A 22065-nucleotide genomic window follows, 5' to 3' on the forward strand; every position below is an offset into this window, starting at 1 on the left:
TTAAATGACTGAAGGTGGGATATAAACATTGAGGAAGTTGATAGAGCAACATTTAGTGGACCCAGCCCCATAATACATTTCCCTGCAGGATCCCTTTAAACTTCCTGATTCAGCAACTCCTGAGATTGTCTTATGGAGCTTGCATGAAAGACATTATATAAACTATATCTCCCCAGAAAAACATAGTGAGAGTCCAATAAATATGTTTCGTGCACTCAAGCTATATCGGGTGTTATGTGCTTTGCACCCTTTGGCACTTTTCTTCTTTTACATTCCAGGATAGAATTCTTAACAGTAATTCTCTAGGGGTCCTCATTTGAGCACACACTGGTAAATATGTAGTGGGGGAATGGTTCAGGTTGCACTGAAGCCAGACTACCACCTCTCATAATATAGAGGCATGCATTCTTATGAATAATGTACCTATTTCAACTGGAACTAAAAACTGGAAACTCCTATTCAACACACATACTTCTAACATAAAGCATGCCTCACTCCCTAAGGTGTGGTACGTCTACACCTAACAAGGGCTGATTACCTCAGCCTTAAATATAAATTAGGTTAATAAACTAATAACTCAATACCTCATCAAAATACATCAATCAAGTTAACACTTTTGATAAGGAGTGTCAATTGGTGCCCAATAACACCATTGTACAGCTCCTACCCACAAGGAGATTAGCTCAGGTTGATGTCCGCTAGTAAACAATCAGAGGCTAGAATGGTGCTACACATGTAGGACAGACAAGAACCCATCTGCCATATGGGAGTGGGTATTGTATTGGTCTATGGGGCTCTATGCTCATGGAAGATCAATTTATATCAACTGTTTTAGATAGGGACCTGAGTAAACCGCTGTCTCAGTGTGGGCAGGGTATCTTTGACTGTCTTAGCAGGTGTTTTTTGTGATTCCTCAGAGCTTGGTCTGGAGGGAAGCCCCTCTCCTCTAAGCTCTGGGATGTGAGGCCATGGGGGCCCTCTGGAGTGTTAGTTTTGGGCACCTCTTAAGTTGCATCTGAGATCTTCTTACTCCCAGGCATGCAACACCATCTCCCTGGTCTAAAAAAGTAAGATTTAGATTGAAACAGAACTTTTAGCTTAGCTAAGTTCAGCAGGATGTAGAGGAATCCTTAGGTTGAAGTTCAGTGTTTATGTTTTTTAAAATACGTGCAGTGTGATTGAACTGCTCTTGTATAGCCTAAGAATATATATCTTGGAATATATGTCATCATGGTGTGATTCGAATAGGGCTGTTGGCTGATTTCTTGCTATTCATAGAATTTTATCCTTATATTTGTCTTTGTAGTTCTGGATCTTAGCAATTATGGGCATGGTGGGCTACGGGCAGCAGTCTTTCGGAGGGGCATAGTAGGCCAACAAAAGCAGGTGACAGTCGGCCTACCAGGATGAGCCCCCTGCGCCATTGCTCCAATAAATTCTCAGGATTGTTTCCCTCATAGCCTTCAGGAAACCAAACAAATTAGATGTGGAGGAGTGTGTGGCCTTCAGCATCTTGTAAACCTTTGGACAAGGCCTTTAACTGAGAGCTTGAAGTCTGAATGTGTTTGACCATATCTTTCAGCTCTAAGATGCATCCCTAAGTTTTCATTACTGTATCAACTATATTCTTAAAGCAGGATTAAGTCGAGGCCCAATTAATAATTGTTAGTTTCCAGTGCCTCATTGGATGTCCAGATGGCTTGCATTACAATGTCTGTAGAAGAGAAGGCACCACTTCTCCCTGTGCCTGTCCAGCAGGAGGTGGGTTTGGAGTGACTTCCAAGGTTGAATCCTCCATAATTTCTGTGTTGTAAATGTAACCAGTTTACTATGGTCTTGGATCTGCCAGGTCTTGTGTTCCAACTCTTACATTTATTGCATTGGATTTATTATAAAAGGCATTCCTTGCTTCCCTGGAGGAGCATCTCTTTGTTAACCCTCGTGGATTGGCAAGCCTTTGAGATATTGGGTCAGTATCCATTGATTGAGATTCACTACAATACCAATATACAGCTCACCATCCTTCTCAGTGACAAACCATCTATGGGGTTAGATTGGATGACGGGTTGGGACACACAGACAGTTTTCAAGGTTTCACCGCACCCAAACCAAAATGGTGTCACATATACTTTGTGGCAAAGGTGACCCGAGGATGCAACAGTTGAGGAGAGGGAAGAAAAACCAAAAGCCAGGGGTGAGAATGTCAAGGTGTACACATTGTGCATGACTATATAGTCATATTCAGGAATTAAAAATAGTGATGGGTGGAATGCTTGAATTAATTTCAGCCATTGGTAATTACCCTAAATGGGACTGGAAGTGTAATGCCATCCTCCCAAGAGCCCCTATTCCATTGGCTGTTGGAAGAAGCATACTCTCAACAGAGTTAATGAGGGGTCCATTGATAGAAAGCTGACGGTTCGCCCAATTATAAATTGCATCATGCAAATCAGTCTTGGCCCTGCTCCAATGGAATCAGTCCAGCCTGAACTGCCAGGCCAGGTCCTCCCGGAAATGTAACACAAGCAATTTAGGACCGATTTTACCCTGACGGGGGATTATGAGCCATATATAGCTTGGTTCCAAGGACACAGTGTGCATGGGGACCCACTTGTGTCTATATCTGTCCCACTTAGGGCACACCACACACTGAAGTTTACAATAATTGTAAATATAATATTAAATACACTGTGAGATATGTGTTTTCTATTAAGAAATTTGTCTTTCCCTAAATCAAATGAAAGTTATGTGCTATATACATCATTTTACAGAGCAAGTACCTTCACATTAAAACTTGCAGATGCATATTTTAAAAAAGTTAATGTGAAGACTAAACATGAAATTAAAGCATCATATAATATATGATCAGTCATAATATCACTTACTACAGTGCGAGTAAATTATTCTAGATGAATTATACACATATAAAGGCAGCCAAATTTAGAACATTTGCACGGGATGCAGATGTACAGGTCCACATTACTGGGATAAATCCAACAATACATGATAGTCCCATAGAACATAAATCAGACTTATGCATGTTGCAGGGACCAGCAGTGGGGTTTATCACTGCATATTAGGCCACCTATTGAATATGTAAGGATCGAACATACTCCCATCTGTAAAATAACCCTTTTCTCTCTGTACTCCACGTGGTGCAAGGATAGCGGCCTGCTGAACAGATGTGGGCAAAATTAGCTCTTTTGCCTGTTCCCGGATTTTTACCACAGGGTGAACACTGGACCATGAACAGTATACCTTTCTCATTTGCACAAGAATGCTGTTACCTTTACCATTCTCACATGGCAAGGGTATTTTTCGACTCATTTAATTGGATGAGCATAAACCAATTACATCAGCTGGTACATTCTGTTTATTTTCACCAATGTATTTTCATAACTAATAATAACTAAAATACACATGTACCTTTGCACTCGTAAGGAGTTTCTTCTCCTAAAAATCTTCTCCAAAGCTTGCCTATTTACCTTATTTCTTGTTAGTATACGCTGGTAAATATATTCCGGGAATGGTTTGCGAGGTATGAAGCGGCCCATTCCCTGGTTCACATGTAGGTTTCCATCTTCAAACACAATTTTTCCTTGGCTGACAACGACCAATGGGGCGCCTCGGCACTCCATGCCTTCAAATATATTATATTCCACAGCCTGTAAACCAATAACGAGAAATTCAGTATCACCAACTTTCAGTGGGAAGAAAGAAGTACATTCTCTGGAGTAAAATCATAGCTAAGTAATTTGCTTTACTGCAATTATACTTAATAAACATTCCGGCCTAAGGCAGCATTTGCAAATCTGCAAAATAATTTCCACGTAAAGTACTACATGATCTTTGGATTTTAGTTTTGTATCTATAGCTATTCCCTCATTTTTGTATATCCCTTAAAAAACAGAGACAATTCCAAGAGCAAGTCATAACGGAATAGCCCAAAGAGCTCCTAGCTTACTCTTGGAATTCAAGATTAAGTCAGGAGTACTGCAAAAGTAATTCAATAGGTTCTACACTGAAATTGGAGAGTGGAAATCATAATTGCTAGATTGTGCACAGTCAAAGCTATGTGTAGTGGAGGTTGTCCACACAATGGGTTGGATGCATGTCCATTACTACCAAAATGCTATAGGGTTTGGCTCCAAGGCTGGTCAGTGGCCACTCCCTACTGCGCATGGCCAAATGACTTATGTAACAAGTTTTAGTCTCACTGGAATCTGGGCGCAAGGTCTAGTTACAGATCAACCCGACTCCGCATGTCCTTAGGCCATGTGCAGCTGAGGTTAGCTACCCCGCAGGCTGGGTCTGGCCCTGAAACCAACTTCCATGCAGCAGAGTTTGGCCACATAATAGGTTGGGTGGAGACCCCGTGGTCAATCCCTGCTGCACATGGCCTAAGGACAGGAACAGCGTGGCCTAGCACCACTGGAAGATGGGTTCAGGGCTTGGATACAGGTCCACGCCAGACGACAAGGCCTGCAGCCACTGCTGGTGAGCACATGCAAGCACAATATATAGGTGGTTGGCCACACAGTGGGATAGGTATGGTGCCTGACCTTCCGATAGGTCCTGCAATCAAACCCCCCGTTGGCCTCGTGGAAGGTTGGGTGCAAGGCCTCGCTACCCAGGGCCTTTGGAATGCACACACACGGATCTGGGAATATTGAATAATAAAGTGATGGGATTGGAATGTAGTATATCATCAAAACACTCACGTTCACAGAAAAAACCTTTGTTATTGTTTATGTTGCTCATAAGACATTAACCCCTTGGCTGCTGGGGTAATTTTCGTGCTCTGCTGGGGGGCGGGGGGCGCGCACAGCGCCCCGGTGCTCATGACGAGCTCAGCTCGTCATGAGCTACAGTGCTCCTGTGCTCATGACGAGGTAAGCTCGTCATGGCCACACCAGTTTCAATAGAACGTTCAGCACAGCAGGGGAATTTTCCCAGCGTGCGAGCGTTCTAATGGCCATGACGAGCTCAGCTCAGCTCGTCATGAGCACCGGAGCACTGTGTCGTCATGAGCATGCAAGGGGTTAACTTAGTTTATGAAATGCGCGTGATACTCTCAAAACCACACTTAAAGTGAAGTTCACCTAAAACCTAAAAACCCTTTGAGGCAGGCCACATATAGTTAACTATACACCACAATAACTCATGCTCTTGCTGGGCCCTTTTTTCTGAAATATTACATCTAACTTCCAGATTTACATATTTTTTCAGTTTTAATTCACTATGCAGCAAGCCCCTACTGTGCATGGCCTTTGGCTGTCTTCAGCAGGGGTTGGCTGCAGGTCCTGGCCTGCACTTAGTCACGCGCCTAAAGCACAGTGCAGTCATTCCTCACTGTGCACAGCAGAGTGGGTCTGGACACTCTCTTCCTATCAAGGAACCGTCAAACCTACATTACGTACCTATAAGAAAATTACACACTGTGTTTGATTTTTACTTCCTATGAAACATGTCAATAGTTTGTGTGAATGCAGAGTTTATATTTACATGTTTCATAACAAAATTGGAAGGCAGTGGAAGTGCCGGTTCACAGAACTAACTTAAGACCAAATCCTAAACTTACTACCTTTGGTATTCACAGAAGGCATTTAGTAGTAGCAAAGTTAGGATATTGTCTTAAGTTTGACTTAAGACAAACTTAAGACAGACTTAAGACAGGCTTAAGACAAACTTAAGACAAACTTAAGACTGACTGAAGACAGACTTAAGATAGACTTAAGACAGACTTAAGACAAACTTAAGACAAATTCCTAACTTAAGTTTGTCTTAAGTCTGTATTAAGTCTGTCTTAAGTCTGTCTTAAGTTTGTCTTAAGTTTCCCTTAAGTCTGTCTTAAGTCTGTCTTAAGTCTGTCTTAAGTTTGTCTTAAGTCAAACTTAAGACAAAATCCTAACTTTACTACTACTAAATGCCTTCTGTGACTGAATATCAAAAGTGGTAAGTTTAGGATTTTGTCTTGTTAGTTCTGTGAATCGGGCCCTAAGTCTTCCACACTGTCATTTTAACTGCACTTTGATCATGCCTTTAAAATAGTGCATGTATCTTAAGTTGTCATCAGTGAAGTTTTTAGTTTTTTTTTAGAAACCCCGAATTCTAGAATTAAATGAAAAACAGGCCTCTTTTCTTGGCACAGAACTATGAAAGTTAAGTACCTTGTCACAGACAATCGCTTGAGTGAGAACATAGCATCATAGCAATGTGCCCTTTCAGCATTTTTTGGATAATAAATATCAGAATAAGGCTATGGGCCTTATTACGAGTTTGGCAATCTCGCAGTGGGCCGCCACGGCAGGACCCTGCAGCGAGACCGCCAAACCCATAGTCACTCTGACCACTAGATTAAGACTTATGTCCTGGTCTGGCAGGCAGAGCTTTGGCAGTCCCATGGCAATGCCTTTCTAAGGCTCATATCTGACCCTTAGAAAAACACAAAAATGGGAGCACCAAAGCACGTTTCAGCACGGAAAGAAATGGACCATGTTGTGCATTTCTTTCTGTGTTGGAACTGGGGATGCAGACATATATGGGGACACATCATGGGCACCCTCATGCACAGAGGCAACAAGGGGCCATGTAAGGCTCCCTTAGTTTCCTCATGGACACCCTTTTCTTGGCAAGCTCACCACCATGAAAAGGAGGGCAGTGAGGGAACTCAAAATATGCTTGGCAGTGCGGGCTGGAACACCGCCAGCAACTCTTCCCAGGAAAAGACCGCCAGCCCAGCTGGCGATCCTTGATCATAGTGGTGCCGCCAGTCTTGTGGCAGTCTAACCGCTGCAGTTGTAATACTGCTGGTGGTTCCGCAGTGAGGAGGTCATCAGGTCGGCCCCACGACTACATAATAAGGCCCTAAATATTAAATGGTGTTTCATACCACACTTATAGCATTTCTAGACACTGTAAAAAGACCAGTGATAATATTATTCAGTTTAATGATACTCATTTTATGAACTTTGTGCATCAATGAAGAAAACAAAGATGTAACAAATCTTCTCCTCAGCTGCAACCTGCGTGAAATATTCAGGACACTTAAATTGGCCCCAGTCCTGTGGGAGTAAAGCCTACTTGGAAGAATGAAAGCCTGATGTTCTTTTGCTTTGAAATGAACCAAAGGAAAGCAGAGGTAGTAATCACATTAATGAAAGAAGCCATTAAAGCAAGGACTAGATTGGCGTGTGACTCGTTGAGTAGCAGCTTTCAAGCCACAACACTCTAATTGACGTGTGGAATTTGGAGAGGGCCAACGATTACTAAGTCCCACCAACTTCAAGGCAGATTAAATAACTCTATAGTTTTATCATTAAACATCACTTTCAAAAATATTGGCTACAAAAATTTCACCAAAGAACAATAGAGGACACAACCATTGAATGTATATACTTTGTATGTAATGTCAAAAATATTGACAACTAAAGTATAGAAGACCACATTATTGTCAAACAATAAGCAAATATATTGAATTTTAACTAGTAAACACTATATTGACCTTAAAACATGTTAACTTTACAATAATATTACATTAAAATATAAGAATACATAACATTGTTTAAATTACAAAACATAAAATTTAAATAGTTTCAAATAATTGAAAATGAACATATTAAAATTATAATTAAAATAGAAAATACCAACAAATAAATAAAATATAAAATATCATTACTATAGTTGTGTTAAAATTACTACAAAATTAATAAATTCTCATTTATGGACAGTAGGTAAAGTGTTGGATGTTGGATGGCCAGACTTACTATTCCACTCCAACATGAGCAACAGTAGGAAAAAGTGCTAGACATTGGAGGAGCTAGATTTACTATTGCCGCTCCAACTTAAGCCACAGTAGGGAAAGAGTTGGACTTTGGAGAAGCCAGATTTACTATTCCAACTTCAACCTAAGCAACAGTGGAGAAACGGTTGAACTTTGAATGGGTGAGATTTACTATTCCCAGTCCAACATAACCCACAGTAGGGAAAGTGTTGGACTTTGGTGGGGTCAGGACTACTATTACCATTCCATCAAAACCAGAAAGGTCAGATTGAAATTTCCCTATCCTTAATTAATGCAAAATAATCTCCATACACAAAGAATAAAAAAAGTAAAATATATTTCCGGAAACATATATAAATATGATCAACATTGAATAATGTATATATATTATTAAAAAACACGAAAGAACAGATGAAAAAACAAAATTAACACGTAAGTATACAAAAGAAATATATTACAAATTAAGCCATTGAAAAATTTAAAAAATGATTTAAAATACTTTGCACTCTATTACACTAAAATTCCATCAACCACAAAAATGTATTACATTGATAAAAGTACAAATATTGGTGCTATAATATTAAGTGCAATACAAAAAACATTAAACATAATATGGTAAATTAATATCCAAATTATTAAAACAATAAATAACTATTATAAACAATTACCTATTTAACAAATAAAACATATATAACCATATTTTGTATTATCTTTTGAATGACTAAAAATAATTTACATAGCAGTGACCTAATTAACAAATTAAAAAGTATAACAAATTATAATCAATTAAAAAATAGATATTTAAAAAAATCCCACCCTATTGCTTGACAAACCCAACAACCAGCCCGAAATTGACTTAAGACACTCAAGACTACTTTAAAAAATCAACATACTTAACAATAAAATAATAACAGCTTAAAACACAAAAACGAATAAAACTCAACTAAATAATTAAAAAACAATATTATAAGTTACTATAGTTAAAATATATAAATGACTTAAAAAACAATATTCTTACCTTCTATGTTCTGTCCCATGATATTTGTGACATCACAGTATTTTTGACATGATATTTGTGTCTCACAATATTTCTGAAAATATGTTTTTGTGGAATACCAACTCCAGTTTCAGTTTTCAAGATAGTCCTTCTACAGCTGTAAACATGCTGTGGAACTGCACTTCATGACACCTCAAAAACCTTAACCCCTTTCATGCTCATGACGAGCTCAGCTCGTCATGCAGCACAGTGCTCGTGTGCTCAAGATGAGCTGAGCTCGTCATGACCACACCCGTTTTAATTGTGGTCCAGCACAGGAGGGGAATCCTGCATGCAGCGATGTGGTTAACTACAAGAGTTCATTACATAGCAGCCATAGCTCTTAAAAAACCGAAGGGGCATATTTACAAGTCACAGGAACGTCCATTTTAAAGACGTTCCAGAGGCGAGAGGGGCTTTGCCTTATTTACAAGGCAGCATTAAGCCACTTAACGTGGCTTAACGCCGCCCTGTAAATAAGGCATCCTTACACACTATACTTAGCGTGAAAGGAGTGGGCAACGGGTATTGCTGTGAGCAGTCTGCCGCAACACCGACTGATTTTGCCCCTGCTCCATATTTAGAAGGGTGGTGTAAATATGGGGCAGCGCCAAAATTAAGTCCAGGAAAACCTGGTCTTAACATGGTGAAACGAGGAGAAATGTTTAATACACAATGCAGCACATGTAGAAACAGCAAAACAGCAAAACGCCATGAATGATTGTTTATGTGCAGGAACATAAACAATCACTCTCAATGCAGACATCCCTACACTATGATGCAAGGGTACCTGCATTGGTGCTAGCCAGCTGTATTTAGCACCAGCGCAGGGAGAAACAAAGGGGTGCACTGTATTATTTTAAATACGGTCCATCCCTGCAAGTGATGGAAGGCAGCCTTAGCTATTTGGAGTGAACCTGCACTGCAACAATTTTGTTGTAAATATGCCCCTTAGACTCTTGTCAAAAGTGGAAAGAAATAGGTCAGACGATGGTTCTTAGCAAAAGGAGCAACTGGGCATGAAACTCAGCCAGAGAGTCAAAAAAGGCAAAATAATACAAAATAAAATTAATAATTAAAAGGATTCACTCCCACAACTCAATACCACTGACCCGTGCCACAGACCCATGTGCATTGCTTCTTTACATAAATTATCACCTCTGGCTGAAAAGGCAAGATTGATAAAATTACTGCAGCAACAGCAACAAAGGATGGATTAGATGGCCTTCCCAGGATTGAAACTTGTGACCTGCAGATCACATCAGATGTTCATTGCCTAATCTCACTGAGTCATCTTGTCAGCTGAAATGAGTCACTGTTGGGGAAAGGAGGGGACATTATTGCCATCAGTAGTGGACTTCACAGGCAGATTTGTATTGCGTGAGACAAGAGGAAGCAGAGTCGATGGAACATTCACCATTGAAGTTCAAAGAAGGTCCTCTTATTGGAACAGGTGAACGTGATCTATAGCAAAGAAGAATGATGAGGGTGAGACTCAGAAAGAGGACATGGCAGAAAAGTTAGTGTAGTGGCATACAAGTCACGGACATTGATAAGTAACTCTTGACACAAATAAAGAGGGCGTGGCAGGGAAGGAGGTTATGGCAGGCGTTAGAGTGACAAACAGATAGCAACAGGTAGATGGAAATAGTGAAGGAAAGAGAGATACAGGAATAACTATTGAGAGGAGGAGGCTAAAAGCAAAAAATGTGAAAGAGGATGCATTGCTGATTGTTCATTAAGAACATGATGTGCTCTCCATCAATGCAATTTAGTTTTGGTGCGCCCGCATTCGGTCATGTGCATGAGGAGGTGGTTTTAAATCTAGTTAATTCTATTCTTCAGCCAGCTCTGGTACTTCCTTTGATTGCATTTGCACCTCTAAAACGAGATTCCTGTATGCAGGTTAGCTCATGCTATGTTATGTTATGTTATGTTATGCGTTTTTATTTGGCGCACAGATGCTCCAGCTAAGGAGCGTCCTGGCGCCCGACAAGGCAGCTGCACAACACAACTCCCCGTATTTAGATTGCCAATGCCTCACCAATCAGAATCTCGTATTAACTGAGGATAATACAAAAAGCGTAATTAGGATTCTGATGTTGCTTAGCTGCATGTTTGCTTGAGCAGGAGTAGCTCCTCCGCAATGGCGGATGGGCATCGGCACATTGGCTCAGAGCCAGCAGGTGAAAAAATAAAATGATATTCTATCATGGTGGTATGGGAGGCGCGGGCCTGGCCCATGGGAGGGGGGAGGGAGAGGAGGATTGGTTTGTCCACTTCTAAGTGCGCATGTGTGTTAGACAGTCCTTCTCAGGCTTGGAGAAACAGCACAGACTCCCTGTCCTGAGGGGAGTTTAAAGCTTCCCATTCGGTGAAGTAGTGTGGCTCACTGGTTAGAGGCGGCAGACCCGAGAGCAGAGGACGGCCCGGGACCGAGGTTCGATTCCCGGCGCGGCAGGTTTCTGGACCAGGGTCAGCGGACTCGATAATTCTCTCGCCTCGGTGCCCACTCTGATCAGCGATCACACTCGGCAACTCTGGGCATTAGCTTGCCTCATCTTCACTAACGGCCCCACCAGACCGCCGGGGATGCCTGGTCTCACCCTGGAGATACCCATTAAGGGACCATCTCTCAGGGAAGCCAGGAAGGGTTTCGCAGCGGTCGAAGCGCCTTGGGACCCTCCGGGTAAGTAGCGCGCTATATAAATGCCTATACATACATTCAGGCCAATCCCTGCGCTGCTCTCATAATATGAAAGCAGCACAGGGATTGCCCATGGTGACTGTGATGTGATCAGGAAGAACACTGAGGCGTGACGTGGGAAGTAGCCAGCAATATCAAGTAAGTGTTTATTCAGTTTAATTATTATTAATCTTCCCCTGGTGCTGCCCTCTTCCCCATTCAACAGCCCCACCACTTTTTGTTTGTGGCGGCCACCATCATGTTTGAGGGAACCAGGTCACCCACAGCTGCCAAGTATTCTGGCTTAAAAGTGAAAGTCTATGCAGAGGGCGCATGTACTGGCATTATTTAATTATTTCATGTACTTTTTACTTAACATTTCTTTATGGAATGCGATTCTGTGTCATCAAACGATACTGTTGTGTTTTTACAGCCCAGTTATAAAGAACGTAAAAACGTATGCAATTATTAGTGTTTGCTAGCCTTATTTTTTTCATTACTAGACAGTGAAATAAAATCTAGGACCCATCCAGGAGGCCCCCAAAAACGCATAGCATGCTTCAAAATGTATGTATGGATTAACTGATCACGTAACTAGGTAGGGGTTCAAACTGGGACAGTAAGGAGACCTGGGCATCAAAATAAAGGTGGCCACCATTAGCGAATCCAATAGCTTAAAAAAAAAGTGGCCCACATTTGCAAATCGAGGCAGTTTTTAACTAATTAAGACACACGTTGCAGGTGTTTTGCAGGGTATGAGAGACTGCATGCATGAGTGTTTGCAGCAGGCAATGTTTGTGGTAATATCAAAGAAATCAACAGTAAAAACTGGCCCATCGGGCCAACTGTTCCAAACAAGAGGTTCATTTGTGAGAGAGGTTAATAAAAATGGGTGAGATAGTCCTTACTAAAGCCCATCAGAATATTTCTTCCTGATTTACAATGACAATGTTCACCTGCTTTTTGGGAAGTAATAGTATCTCCCCCTAAAGAAGAAATATAAAGTTGGGGGTAAATTTGCTAAGAAGTCAAGTAATGCAGCATTGCACAGCAACCAAAGTTGCTGAGCTGTGTTGCATGAAAGGGCACGCGCAGGACAGCGTTATATCACTCTTGCACTCACACACTTTATGTTGCCTTCTACCAAGCAAAGAAACATGCACTATTATGGGAAGCCGTTCACGTCAAAATTACAGATCCCCATTTACGACACCTTCTGAAATGCATATCATGATGCAAAATGATTATGACACACACCAGAAGAAATATAATATCTGTCAAGGTAAATATGATACCTGGCAGAATGAATCTGACTTGAACCAAAACAAATATGAAGCGTGGCAGATTGAATATACTACTTAGTGATTAATATAAATAACACACACTCTGAATTGAATAAGAGATATATTGAAATATATATCAATGATACTTTAATGAACATGGCCCTCACTATAAACAATATAGCAATCAGTGAAACAAATACAATATGCATCAAAAAGAATTGGAGATTCCTTGAAATGACTGACATATGCCAAGAGGAATATGACATACATTAAAATGAATATGACAGATTGAAATGATTATAAGTTACTGAAATGAATATATTACATTCTGAAAAGAATATGATGCATATTGAAATTGTAATAGCATACACTGAAATGAAAATAACACATGTTGCAATGAACATAAATTGAGTTGAAATGAATATTACCTACATTGCAATGAATATGAGATATATATAACAAATGAATAGGAGATGATTTCAAATGAATATGGCTTGTGTTGAAATAAATATAAGCCCTGTTAAACTGAATTTGACATGCTTTAAAATGGGTATGAACAAAGCTGAAATTCTCATGACATTTGTCAAAATTATTATGGCATGCATTGAAATTAATATGATACATATTCAAATGAATATGATATATGTTAACATGGATAAGTTGCATATTAAAATGAATACAAGTGTTATATGAATATGACATCTATTGAAATAAATATAACATTGATTGAAAAATATCTAACACATGTTAAAATGAATATGAAATGAGTTGAAATTAATATGAAGTCCATTGAAATTAATTTGACATGTTTTAAAATGAATACGAGTAACATCAAAATGAACATGACATTTATGATAATGAATACAACTTGTTTTGAAAGTAATTTTATATACATTGACATGATTATGATATGTGTTGAAATGGATAGAATCATGTTAAAATTAATATAAGATTTGTTATTTTGAATGAGTCATCCATTGAAAGGAATATGATATATGCTAAGATAAATAGGACATGCATTAAAATGACTATGAGCCCCATTGTCATTGATTCCAAATGGCTTAAAATGGCTGAAAATAAAATGAAACTTGACAAAATGAATATGTTATGCTTTGAAATGAATATGATATACATCAAAATGAATATTTCAATTATAGAAATAAATATGACATATGCTGAAATGGTTTAGACCCATGTTAAAATTAATATGACAGGCGTTACTCTGAATCTGACATCCATTGAAATGAATATGACATTTTTTTGAAGGAATATGACACGTTAAGATGAATATGAACCACTTTGAAATGAATATGCCACCTGTTGAAATGAATATGGACACATCAAAATGAATATGACATTTATTAAAATGAATATGCCATTTTTAAAATTGAATATGAAACAATTTGAGATAAATGTAGCATGATTTGAAATGAATAAGCACATATCGAAATGAACCAAGCCATGTTTAAATGAATATGACCCCTGTTCAAATGAATATGGCTTGCAATGAACTTATGTTGATTTGCTTTAAAATTAATATTACATATTAAAATGAATATTACATATTCTGAAAAGATATGATAAGGACTACATTGAATTAACTAAAATTAATATAACACACATTTAACAGAATATAAAACAAGGAACCAGCCTTTATCATGCATCCATTACATGCATTTATTTGCAACGCAGTTAAATAAATCTACATTTGTCACACCCTACTTATCACATAGGTAAGTATTTTTGTAAATAACATAATTTGTTTATGTGCGCCTCCGGGTCAGGCAACACATTCCCCAGCAGCTCCGCCTGCAGCGCCTCCCAGCCTCAGATGCAGAGCCTTCCCGCCTCCTGGGTTCGCGCCGGCAGTCCGCCGCTCCTGCACTTCACCCAGCACCCCCTGGTCCTCTCCTGACTTGTTAGGAGACTCCTGTTTTCGAGTTCCATTTCCATTTAGCTCTTCTTGGTCCTGACTCATTTTTACTTATTTAGCTGACTCAGTCATCTCGCTCCTGACCTGAGGATTTTGCCTCACTCCAGGCAACCTTTCCTCCCGTTGCTGCCCCTCAGCCCCGCCCCCCCCCCCATCTGCAGTCCCGTCCCCCTCCCGGACTTAATGGTGGACGCTGGGCGGACACACGCAGTGGGTGCACCGCTGGCACGCCAAAGGCAAGCCTAAGGCAAGCCTGTCTGCGCCCATCCATGCCTGGACCGCGCCCAGCATCAGACACCCTGGCCCCCGCAAGTGCCACGACACCCAATGCCGCAACAACACCAAATTCCTCCACAAACTCAACGCCGACCAATGGTCCACCTGCTTCCAGGCCACCCCTAAGCTCACCCATGGACCCTTCTCCTGCCGTAGCTGCAGCTTCACCAGCCGCCGAAAACCCGCAGGTTCCACCCCACCTGCCAGGGCAGGAAGCAACCATTTCAGATGCATACTACTCAACACCCGCTCCGTCCACAAGCACGCCATCGAACTCTGGGACCTACTCCACTCAGCATCCACTCAGTCTCCCCGGACGTCGCCTTCATGACAGAAACCTGGATGAGCCCCTCCTCGGCACCTGACATTGCCATAGCCATCCCGAACGGCTACAAGATTATCCGAAGGGACCGCACTGACAGACCAGGAGGAGGAATCGCCATCGTCCACAGGAATACCCTCAGTATTTCAACCAGGATCGAAGACATCTCCAGCGCCGCAGAACTCCTGCACTTCCAGATCCACACTGATCCCAACACCAGCTTCAAAGGAACCCTCGTTTACAGACCCCCGGACCCCGACCACAGTTCTCAACGCCATCACTGATGTCGTCAGCGCGCATGCCCTTGCTTCCACAGACTACATTCTCCTCGGAGACCTGAACTTCCACCTCGAGAATGCCAATAACTTGAACTTCCACCTCGAGAATGCCAACAACAGCAACTCCATTGCCCTGCTCGAAAACCTCGCCAACCTTGGACTCAAGCAGCTCGTCACGACTCCCACCTACTCTGCTGGACCCACTCACGCTCGACCCCATCTTTTCCGCCAGCGACCACGTCACCTTCAGCCACACCATTGAACCACACTGAACCGACCACCGCTGCATCCTCTTCACCTTCAAGAAATGCACCACCACCCGCTCGGACCCCCTACCGCAGCTGGAACAAGGTCACCGAAGACCAGCTCATCACCATTCTCGCTCGAGACCCACCAACCGACACCACCTACACAGCCGCCTGCAATCTCAGACAATGGATCGACAACCGCGCCAACACTCTCGCCCCGATCAGAAAACCCTCCAACAGACGCACAGACAGAAAGGCTAGCTGGTTCACCACGACCTCCAGGAATCCAAGCGGACTTGCCGAAGACTCAAGAAAAAGTGGCACCACAAACAGACACCAGACAACCAGGCTGCCCTAAAGAACGCCAGCCGCAAGCACCACCAACTCATTCGAGCCACCAAAAAGACCTCCCTCAAGGAATGCATCGACAACTAACGCACACAACAGCAAAGAGCTCTTCAACATCATGAAGGAACTCTCCAACCCCAGCTCCAATGACATCTCACCATCGCAAGACCTATGCGACTCTCTAGCCACCTTCTTTCACCTCAAGATCGCAGACATCCATGTCAGCTTCAACACCCAGACCCGCCAGACAGCCACCGACAATGCAGACTCGCCACCCCCCAACCTCACAAACCTCCTGGTCTCCTAGCAACCAAGATCATCTGCGGCGTGTCCCAAGGATCATCCCTCAGCCCCACCCTGTTCAACGTCTACATGGCACCGCTCGCCAACATTGTCCGATCGCACAACCTAAACATCGTCCCCTACGTCGACGACACCCAGCTGATCCTCTCACTCACCAAAGACCCTGTCACAGCCAAAACCAACCTACCGGCAGGAATGAAGGCCGTCGCCGATTGGACGAGGAACAACCCCCTGAGGCTAAACTCATTCAAGACAGAGGTCCTCATCCTCGGCTCCACCCCCTCCACCTGGGACGACTCTTGGTGGCCGACCGCTCTGGGAGGCGCACTGACACCTACCAACCACGCACGCAACCTGGGGGTCATCCTGGACTCATCGCTCTCATTGACCCAGCAAGTCAACGCCATCTCCTCCTCCTGCTTGAACGCCCTCTGCATGCTGCGCAAGATCTACAGATGGATGCCCACTGGAACCAGACGGACGGAAACCCAGGCCCTTGTCAGCAGCAGATTAGACTACGGCAACACCATCTACCCAGGAACCACGGCCAAACTCCAGAAAAGGCTACAACGCATACAGAATGCCTCCGCACGCCTCATCCTCGACGACCCCCTCCACACCCACATCACAGCCCACCTGAGAAACCTGCACTGGCTCCCAGTCAACAAGAGGATCGCCTTCAAGCTCCTCACCCACACTCACAAAGCACTCTACAACGCCGGCCCAACATACCTCAACAAACGACTCACCTTCTACACCCCGACCCGCCAGCTTCGCTCCGCCGACCTCGCCCTCGCCATCGTCCCACGCATCCACAGGACGACCACCGGCTGCAGATCATTCTCCTACCTCGCCGCCAAGACATGGAACACCCTCCTCAACCAACTGCGCCAGACCAAGGACCTGCTGACCTTCAGGAGACATCTCAAGATCTGGCTGTTTGAGCAGTAGCTGCATTCCCCCCCAGCACCTTCAGACCCTTACAGGTGATTAGTGCGCTTTACAAATGATTGATTGATTGCGCGTAGAGATAAAGGGAGGTAAGGATGATTTTAGGGTTTAGAGGTGGTTAGAGGTAAAGGGAGGTAAGAATAATTGTTGATTTTCGGGGTGGGTAAAGGTAAACAGAAGTAATGGTGATTTTAGGGTTTAGGAAGGGGGTAGAGGTAAAGGGAGGTAAGGAATAAAAAAGGGGTTCTCGCGGGCAAAATAAAAGGAAAAAACACACATACACATCCATATACATGGGTGTGCACACATATGTACATATCTTTGTCATTTCAGGATTAGAGTCCCGTCTAAATTGTGCAAAAGAGCAAGCAGGGAACACTGGGTAGTACCTAAGTTTACATGGAGTGCAGCTCCTTTCTATGGAGCACTCTACAACACCACTAAATCTGCTTACCTCAAATATCCATTATTCTAGCAAAGTTTTTTAACATAGGATTTGTACAGTTCGATCCACTCCAAGCTAGAAAGTGACTAAGGGCCTGATTATGGGTTTGGCAGACTTGGAGGGGGCTGCCATGCCAGCGCCATGCTCCAAGACAGCCAAACCAGTAGTCTGGCCGCCTGCCGTATTCCAATTGGAATACAGGTCGAGCAAACCTGCGGCGGCTAGCTGGCCCCGGCGGTGCCTATCAAAGACTCATATGTGAGCCTTAGAAAGGCAGCGCCATGTAACCATCCCAGTGCGTTTCAATACAGCATGGACTGTGAAGTCCATGCCGTGCTGGTACAGGGGTACATACAGATGGGTGCAAACAATGTGCCCCCCTGCATGCATCCCCTGGCCTAGAAACAACAACTGGGCCCCCTTAGTTTCCTCGCCACCACACTTTTTATGGTGGGCTTACCGACATGAAAACTGTATCTGTGAGGAAACTCGTAATTTGCTTGCTGTGCCGCAGCGGCACCACCGTCATATTGCGGGCCTCAGACTGCTGCAAGACTGATGGGGATCGTGGATCCCTGTGGTAACAGGGGTCCTATGCTGGTCCGACCATCAAACTCGTAATACGGCAGTCGGACCGCCAATAGCCGCACCACCACTGTGGGTTTGGTGGTCCATCGGACTGCTAAATTCGTAATCAGGCCCTAAGTCTTTTGTCATTTTTACAGCAAAGTCCTTAAACATAAGATTAGCTAGTGCCAGCCATGCCGAAATATAAAATAACCAAAGCGTTTTACCACTCCAGGCACTGTATCACAGCTTTGAATTGAATAAAAGCAACCCTTCACATGTTAGCCTATCAGTCAATGATGTGACTTGTAAAGTGCGACTACTCACCCATAGGGTCTCAAGACACTGGTGGGGAGGGACTGCTGCTCCGTTGAAGGCACTGTGGTTCAGTCAAAGAGCCAGGGCTTGAGGTCCAGGTATTTGCTGCGAGGTAGGAGAAGGATCTTCCTCTGGCTGTGGACATGCGGATACGTGGCTAGGGCCAGTTGGGCAGAGTGGAGGACTCTGGTGAGTGAGTGGATAGAGAGGCGGTGGTTGAGGTACGCAGGTCCCACATCATGTAGGGCTATGTATACTTATGTGAGGAGCTTGAAGGTGATTCTTTTGTTGACAGGGAGCCAGTGGAGGTCTCTCAGGTGACCGGTGATGTGGCTGCGGCGGGGGATATTGAGGAATAGTCTGGTAGATGCATTTTAAATGTTCTGGAGTTTCTTGAGGAGTTTCTGATTGATGCTGGCACAGAGTGCGTTGCCGTAGTTGAGTCTGCTGCTGATGAGTGTGTGGGTGACCATCTTTCTGGACTCACTTGAATATCTTTCGGAGCAGATGTGCATGTGGAAGCAGGATGAGACTGCATTGGTCTGGTGGTTCATGGTGAGCGAGTAGTCCAGAATGGTGCCGAGGTTTTGTGCATGATCTGTGAGTGTGGGGGGGATCCAAGATCTGTGGGTCACCAGGAGTTGTCCCAGGTGGAGTGAGTGGAGCCGAGGATGAGGATTTCAGTCTTCTCTTCTTTGGAAGCCATATTGGGAGAGGTCTAGGATGAGGTTCTCTTCAATGAACTCAGAAAGTTGTGCGTTGATTGCCCTCTCAATGACCTTGGCGTGGGAAAGGGAGCAGAGAGATGGGTCTGAAGTTCTTGAGGTCCTTCGGGTCAGCAGAGGGTTTCTTCAGCAAGAGGTTGATCTCTGCGTGTTTCCAGTCTTTTAGGAAGGTGGCGGAGTTGATGGAGCAGCTGATGGTGCAGCAGAGTTCAGCGCAATTTGGGGGGCGGCTCTGTTGAAAATGTGGTTCGGGCAGGGAACCGAGGGGGCTCCAGAAAGAATGCTCTTCATGATCTTGAGAGTGTTTTCAGCAGTGAGGGGAGTCCAACTGAGCAGGGTCTGCTGGGGTCCCGTGTCATTTGGTGTGGTGGTAATGGGTGGGGTGAGAGAGTCTTGGGTATTGAGGGTGTTGAAGCTGTCGTAGATCTCCTTAATCTTGCAGTGGAAGAAGGTGCTGAGGTTGTTGCAAAGGTCTTGGGAGGGTGGGATACCTGCTGTCTCTGCGCTGGGTTTGGTGATTTCTTTGACTATGGCAAAACGTTCTTTGCTATTGAGTGCGTTGGTGTTGATCCTTTCTTGTAGGGACACTTTCTTTGTTCTAATGAGGTGGGGGTGTGCAGTGACAGCGGTTTTCAAGGCTGAGTGGTCCTCCGGGGTCTTGCTGCTCCTTCATCTCTTTGCAAGCCGTCTGAAGGTGGGTCTGGACTCATGAAGGGTGGGAGAGAACCAGTTGGCTTTTTTGGAATGTCGCTTGACTGAGTTTTCTTAGAGGGGAGCCAGTGTGTCTGTTCAGTTGGAGAGCCATATGTTGTGGTTGCGTGCTGGGGTATTAGTGTCCGTGGATATTGGAGGTGGGGTTTCGTGGAGGGAGGTGGTGAGCTCTTCTTCTGTGACTTTGTTCCAACTTCTGTAAGGGTAGCGATGGGCGCAGTGGTGTACGGTGGGGTTGGACGCAGTGGTGGTCGGTCTAAAAGAGCTCAGAGGTGTGGCTGAAGGTGATGTTGCGGGCATGCAGGGTGTTGGTGTCATAGAGGTGGACGGTTGAGGACCAGGGTCCGTGGAGCTGGGCGTGGTCCAGGTGCCTTCGGCATGCAACAGTGCGCCACGCAGCAGCCGCCATTAAGTAGCATGAGGGGGAGGGCTAGACAGTTGGGAGGTGGGAGAAGCAGGTAAGCGGTGCTGTTGCCCACAGGGGACGAGAAGTGGCAGGGACATAGCGAGGAAAACGCACAAAAGTGACAAGAGGAAAAAGTGGAAAAGCGGAAAAATGCAGAAAGTGAAAGAAAGTGACAGAAAAACAGAAAAAATGCAGAAAGTGAAAGAAAGTGACAGAAAAGCAGAAAATATGAAAGGAGTAAAAAAGAGATGGTGGCACACCCAATCAGCGCGTCCCAGCAGCGTGTGTCAGCAGTCACTCACAGGCAGTCTCTGGGTGGATTTTCAGACCCTGCAGAAGGCAGCAAGATTGGGCCACAACAGCATACCGGAGCCCCAAGATGTCAGCCAGGTCAGGCGTGAATACATTCCAGGGCCGACCACAGGCCCCCCACACAGCGAGAAGCGCTGGCCAGCCGCAGTGACCTCCTGTTGTTATTATTTGTTTTTGATAAACGTATGCACTGTATAGTGTGGTAAATGTTGTAAAAATATGTGAACATGTGTGAATAACAGGAATTGTTGTGATATATGTTGGACCAGAAGGATTAGAAGTCTTTTTGCACCTACGTTCTCCTTAATGTATATAATTTTGAAAAGATAAGAAGCTACTAAAAAGAAAAAAGGTTAAATAAATAACCTAATCATATGAAATTATTCAGTTTGATTATTGTAATAAGGAAATTGCATGAGTTAATCAGAATACCGGGTTCCCCTTTGCTGTACTTATTGAATACGCCTGCCCTGGTATTTGTTCTTTAGGGCATTTCCCCTTTCTTTGCATAATCACTCAGTCACAGGCATAATCAGTTGCTAATGCAATAAGGTAAAAAAGAATGGTGGGAAACACCAGCGCAAAACTTGGCAGTGTTTTACTCTGAACACGATATGGTGCTATCAAATACAAATTGCAATGCCAGTCTTTTTTTAGTTTTAAAAACAAGCTTTTTGCAGTCATGTCATTATTTTATCAGATCACTAATGTAGAAACCACGCCACCCACAATGGTATTATTCAGGGTCACTGATGCAGAAACCAAATCACCCTTGCTAGACAATAGGGTTATCACACACTTTGAAGCTTACCAGGAAACGTCAGGTATTTGTATCTCTGCTGGTCACATTTTATAGCACTACCAACATGCCGGCCTTGTGTCCCTTCCCTGTTTGTAAAATACACTCCCATTCAAACATGGCTCCAGACCACCGTGAGCATCGTCAGCCAATAAAATGAGGAGCCATCTGATTTCAGCAGTTCGTAATCAGATGTGTGGGGATTGTCCAGAATAGACTATTCTTTCCTTGCTCAAACTACCACTCACAGTAAGTAGCGTATGTCTATGATTGCATGAAGCTGGTGATGAAGCAGGGTTTTGTATGTAAAGAGACTTGCTTGGATCAATCCTCTC

General features: G+C 43.6%; 1 protein-coding gene across 2 annotated transcripts in view; it reads right to left on the bottom strand.

Moving 5' to 3' along the window:
- The window catches only part of CRMP1 (collapsin response mediator protein 1), a 237900-nt gene that overhangs the window by 12041 nt on the left and 203794 nt on the right, over positions 1-22065 (bottom strand). For both annotated transcript variants that reach the window (XM_086964105.1, XM_086964106.1), the window contains exon 12: positions 3486-3665. In XM_086964105.1, the coding sequence (XP_086820231.1) occupies positions 3486-3665 (180 nt within the window). The remainder of the gene's footprint in view (positions 1-3485; positions 3666-22065) is intronic.

This window comes from Lissotriton vulgaris, chromosome 3_2, assembly GCF_964263255.1.
Source record: "Lissotriton vulgaris chromosome 3_2, aLisVul1.2, whole genome shotgun sequence".
NCBI classification, from domain to species: domain Eukaryota; kingdom Metazoa; phylum Chordata; class Amphibia; order Caudata; family Salamandridae; genus Lissotriton; species Lissotriton vulgaris.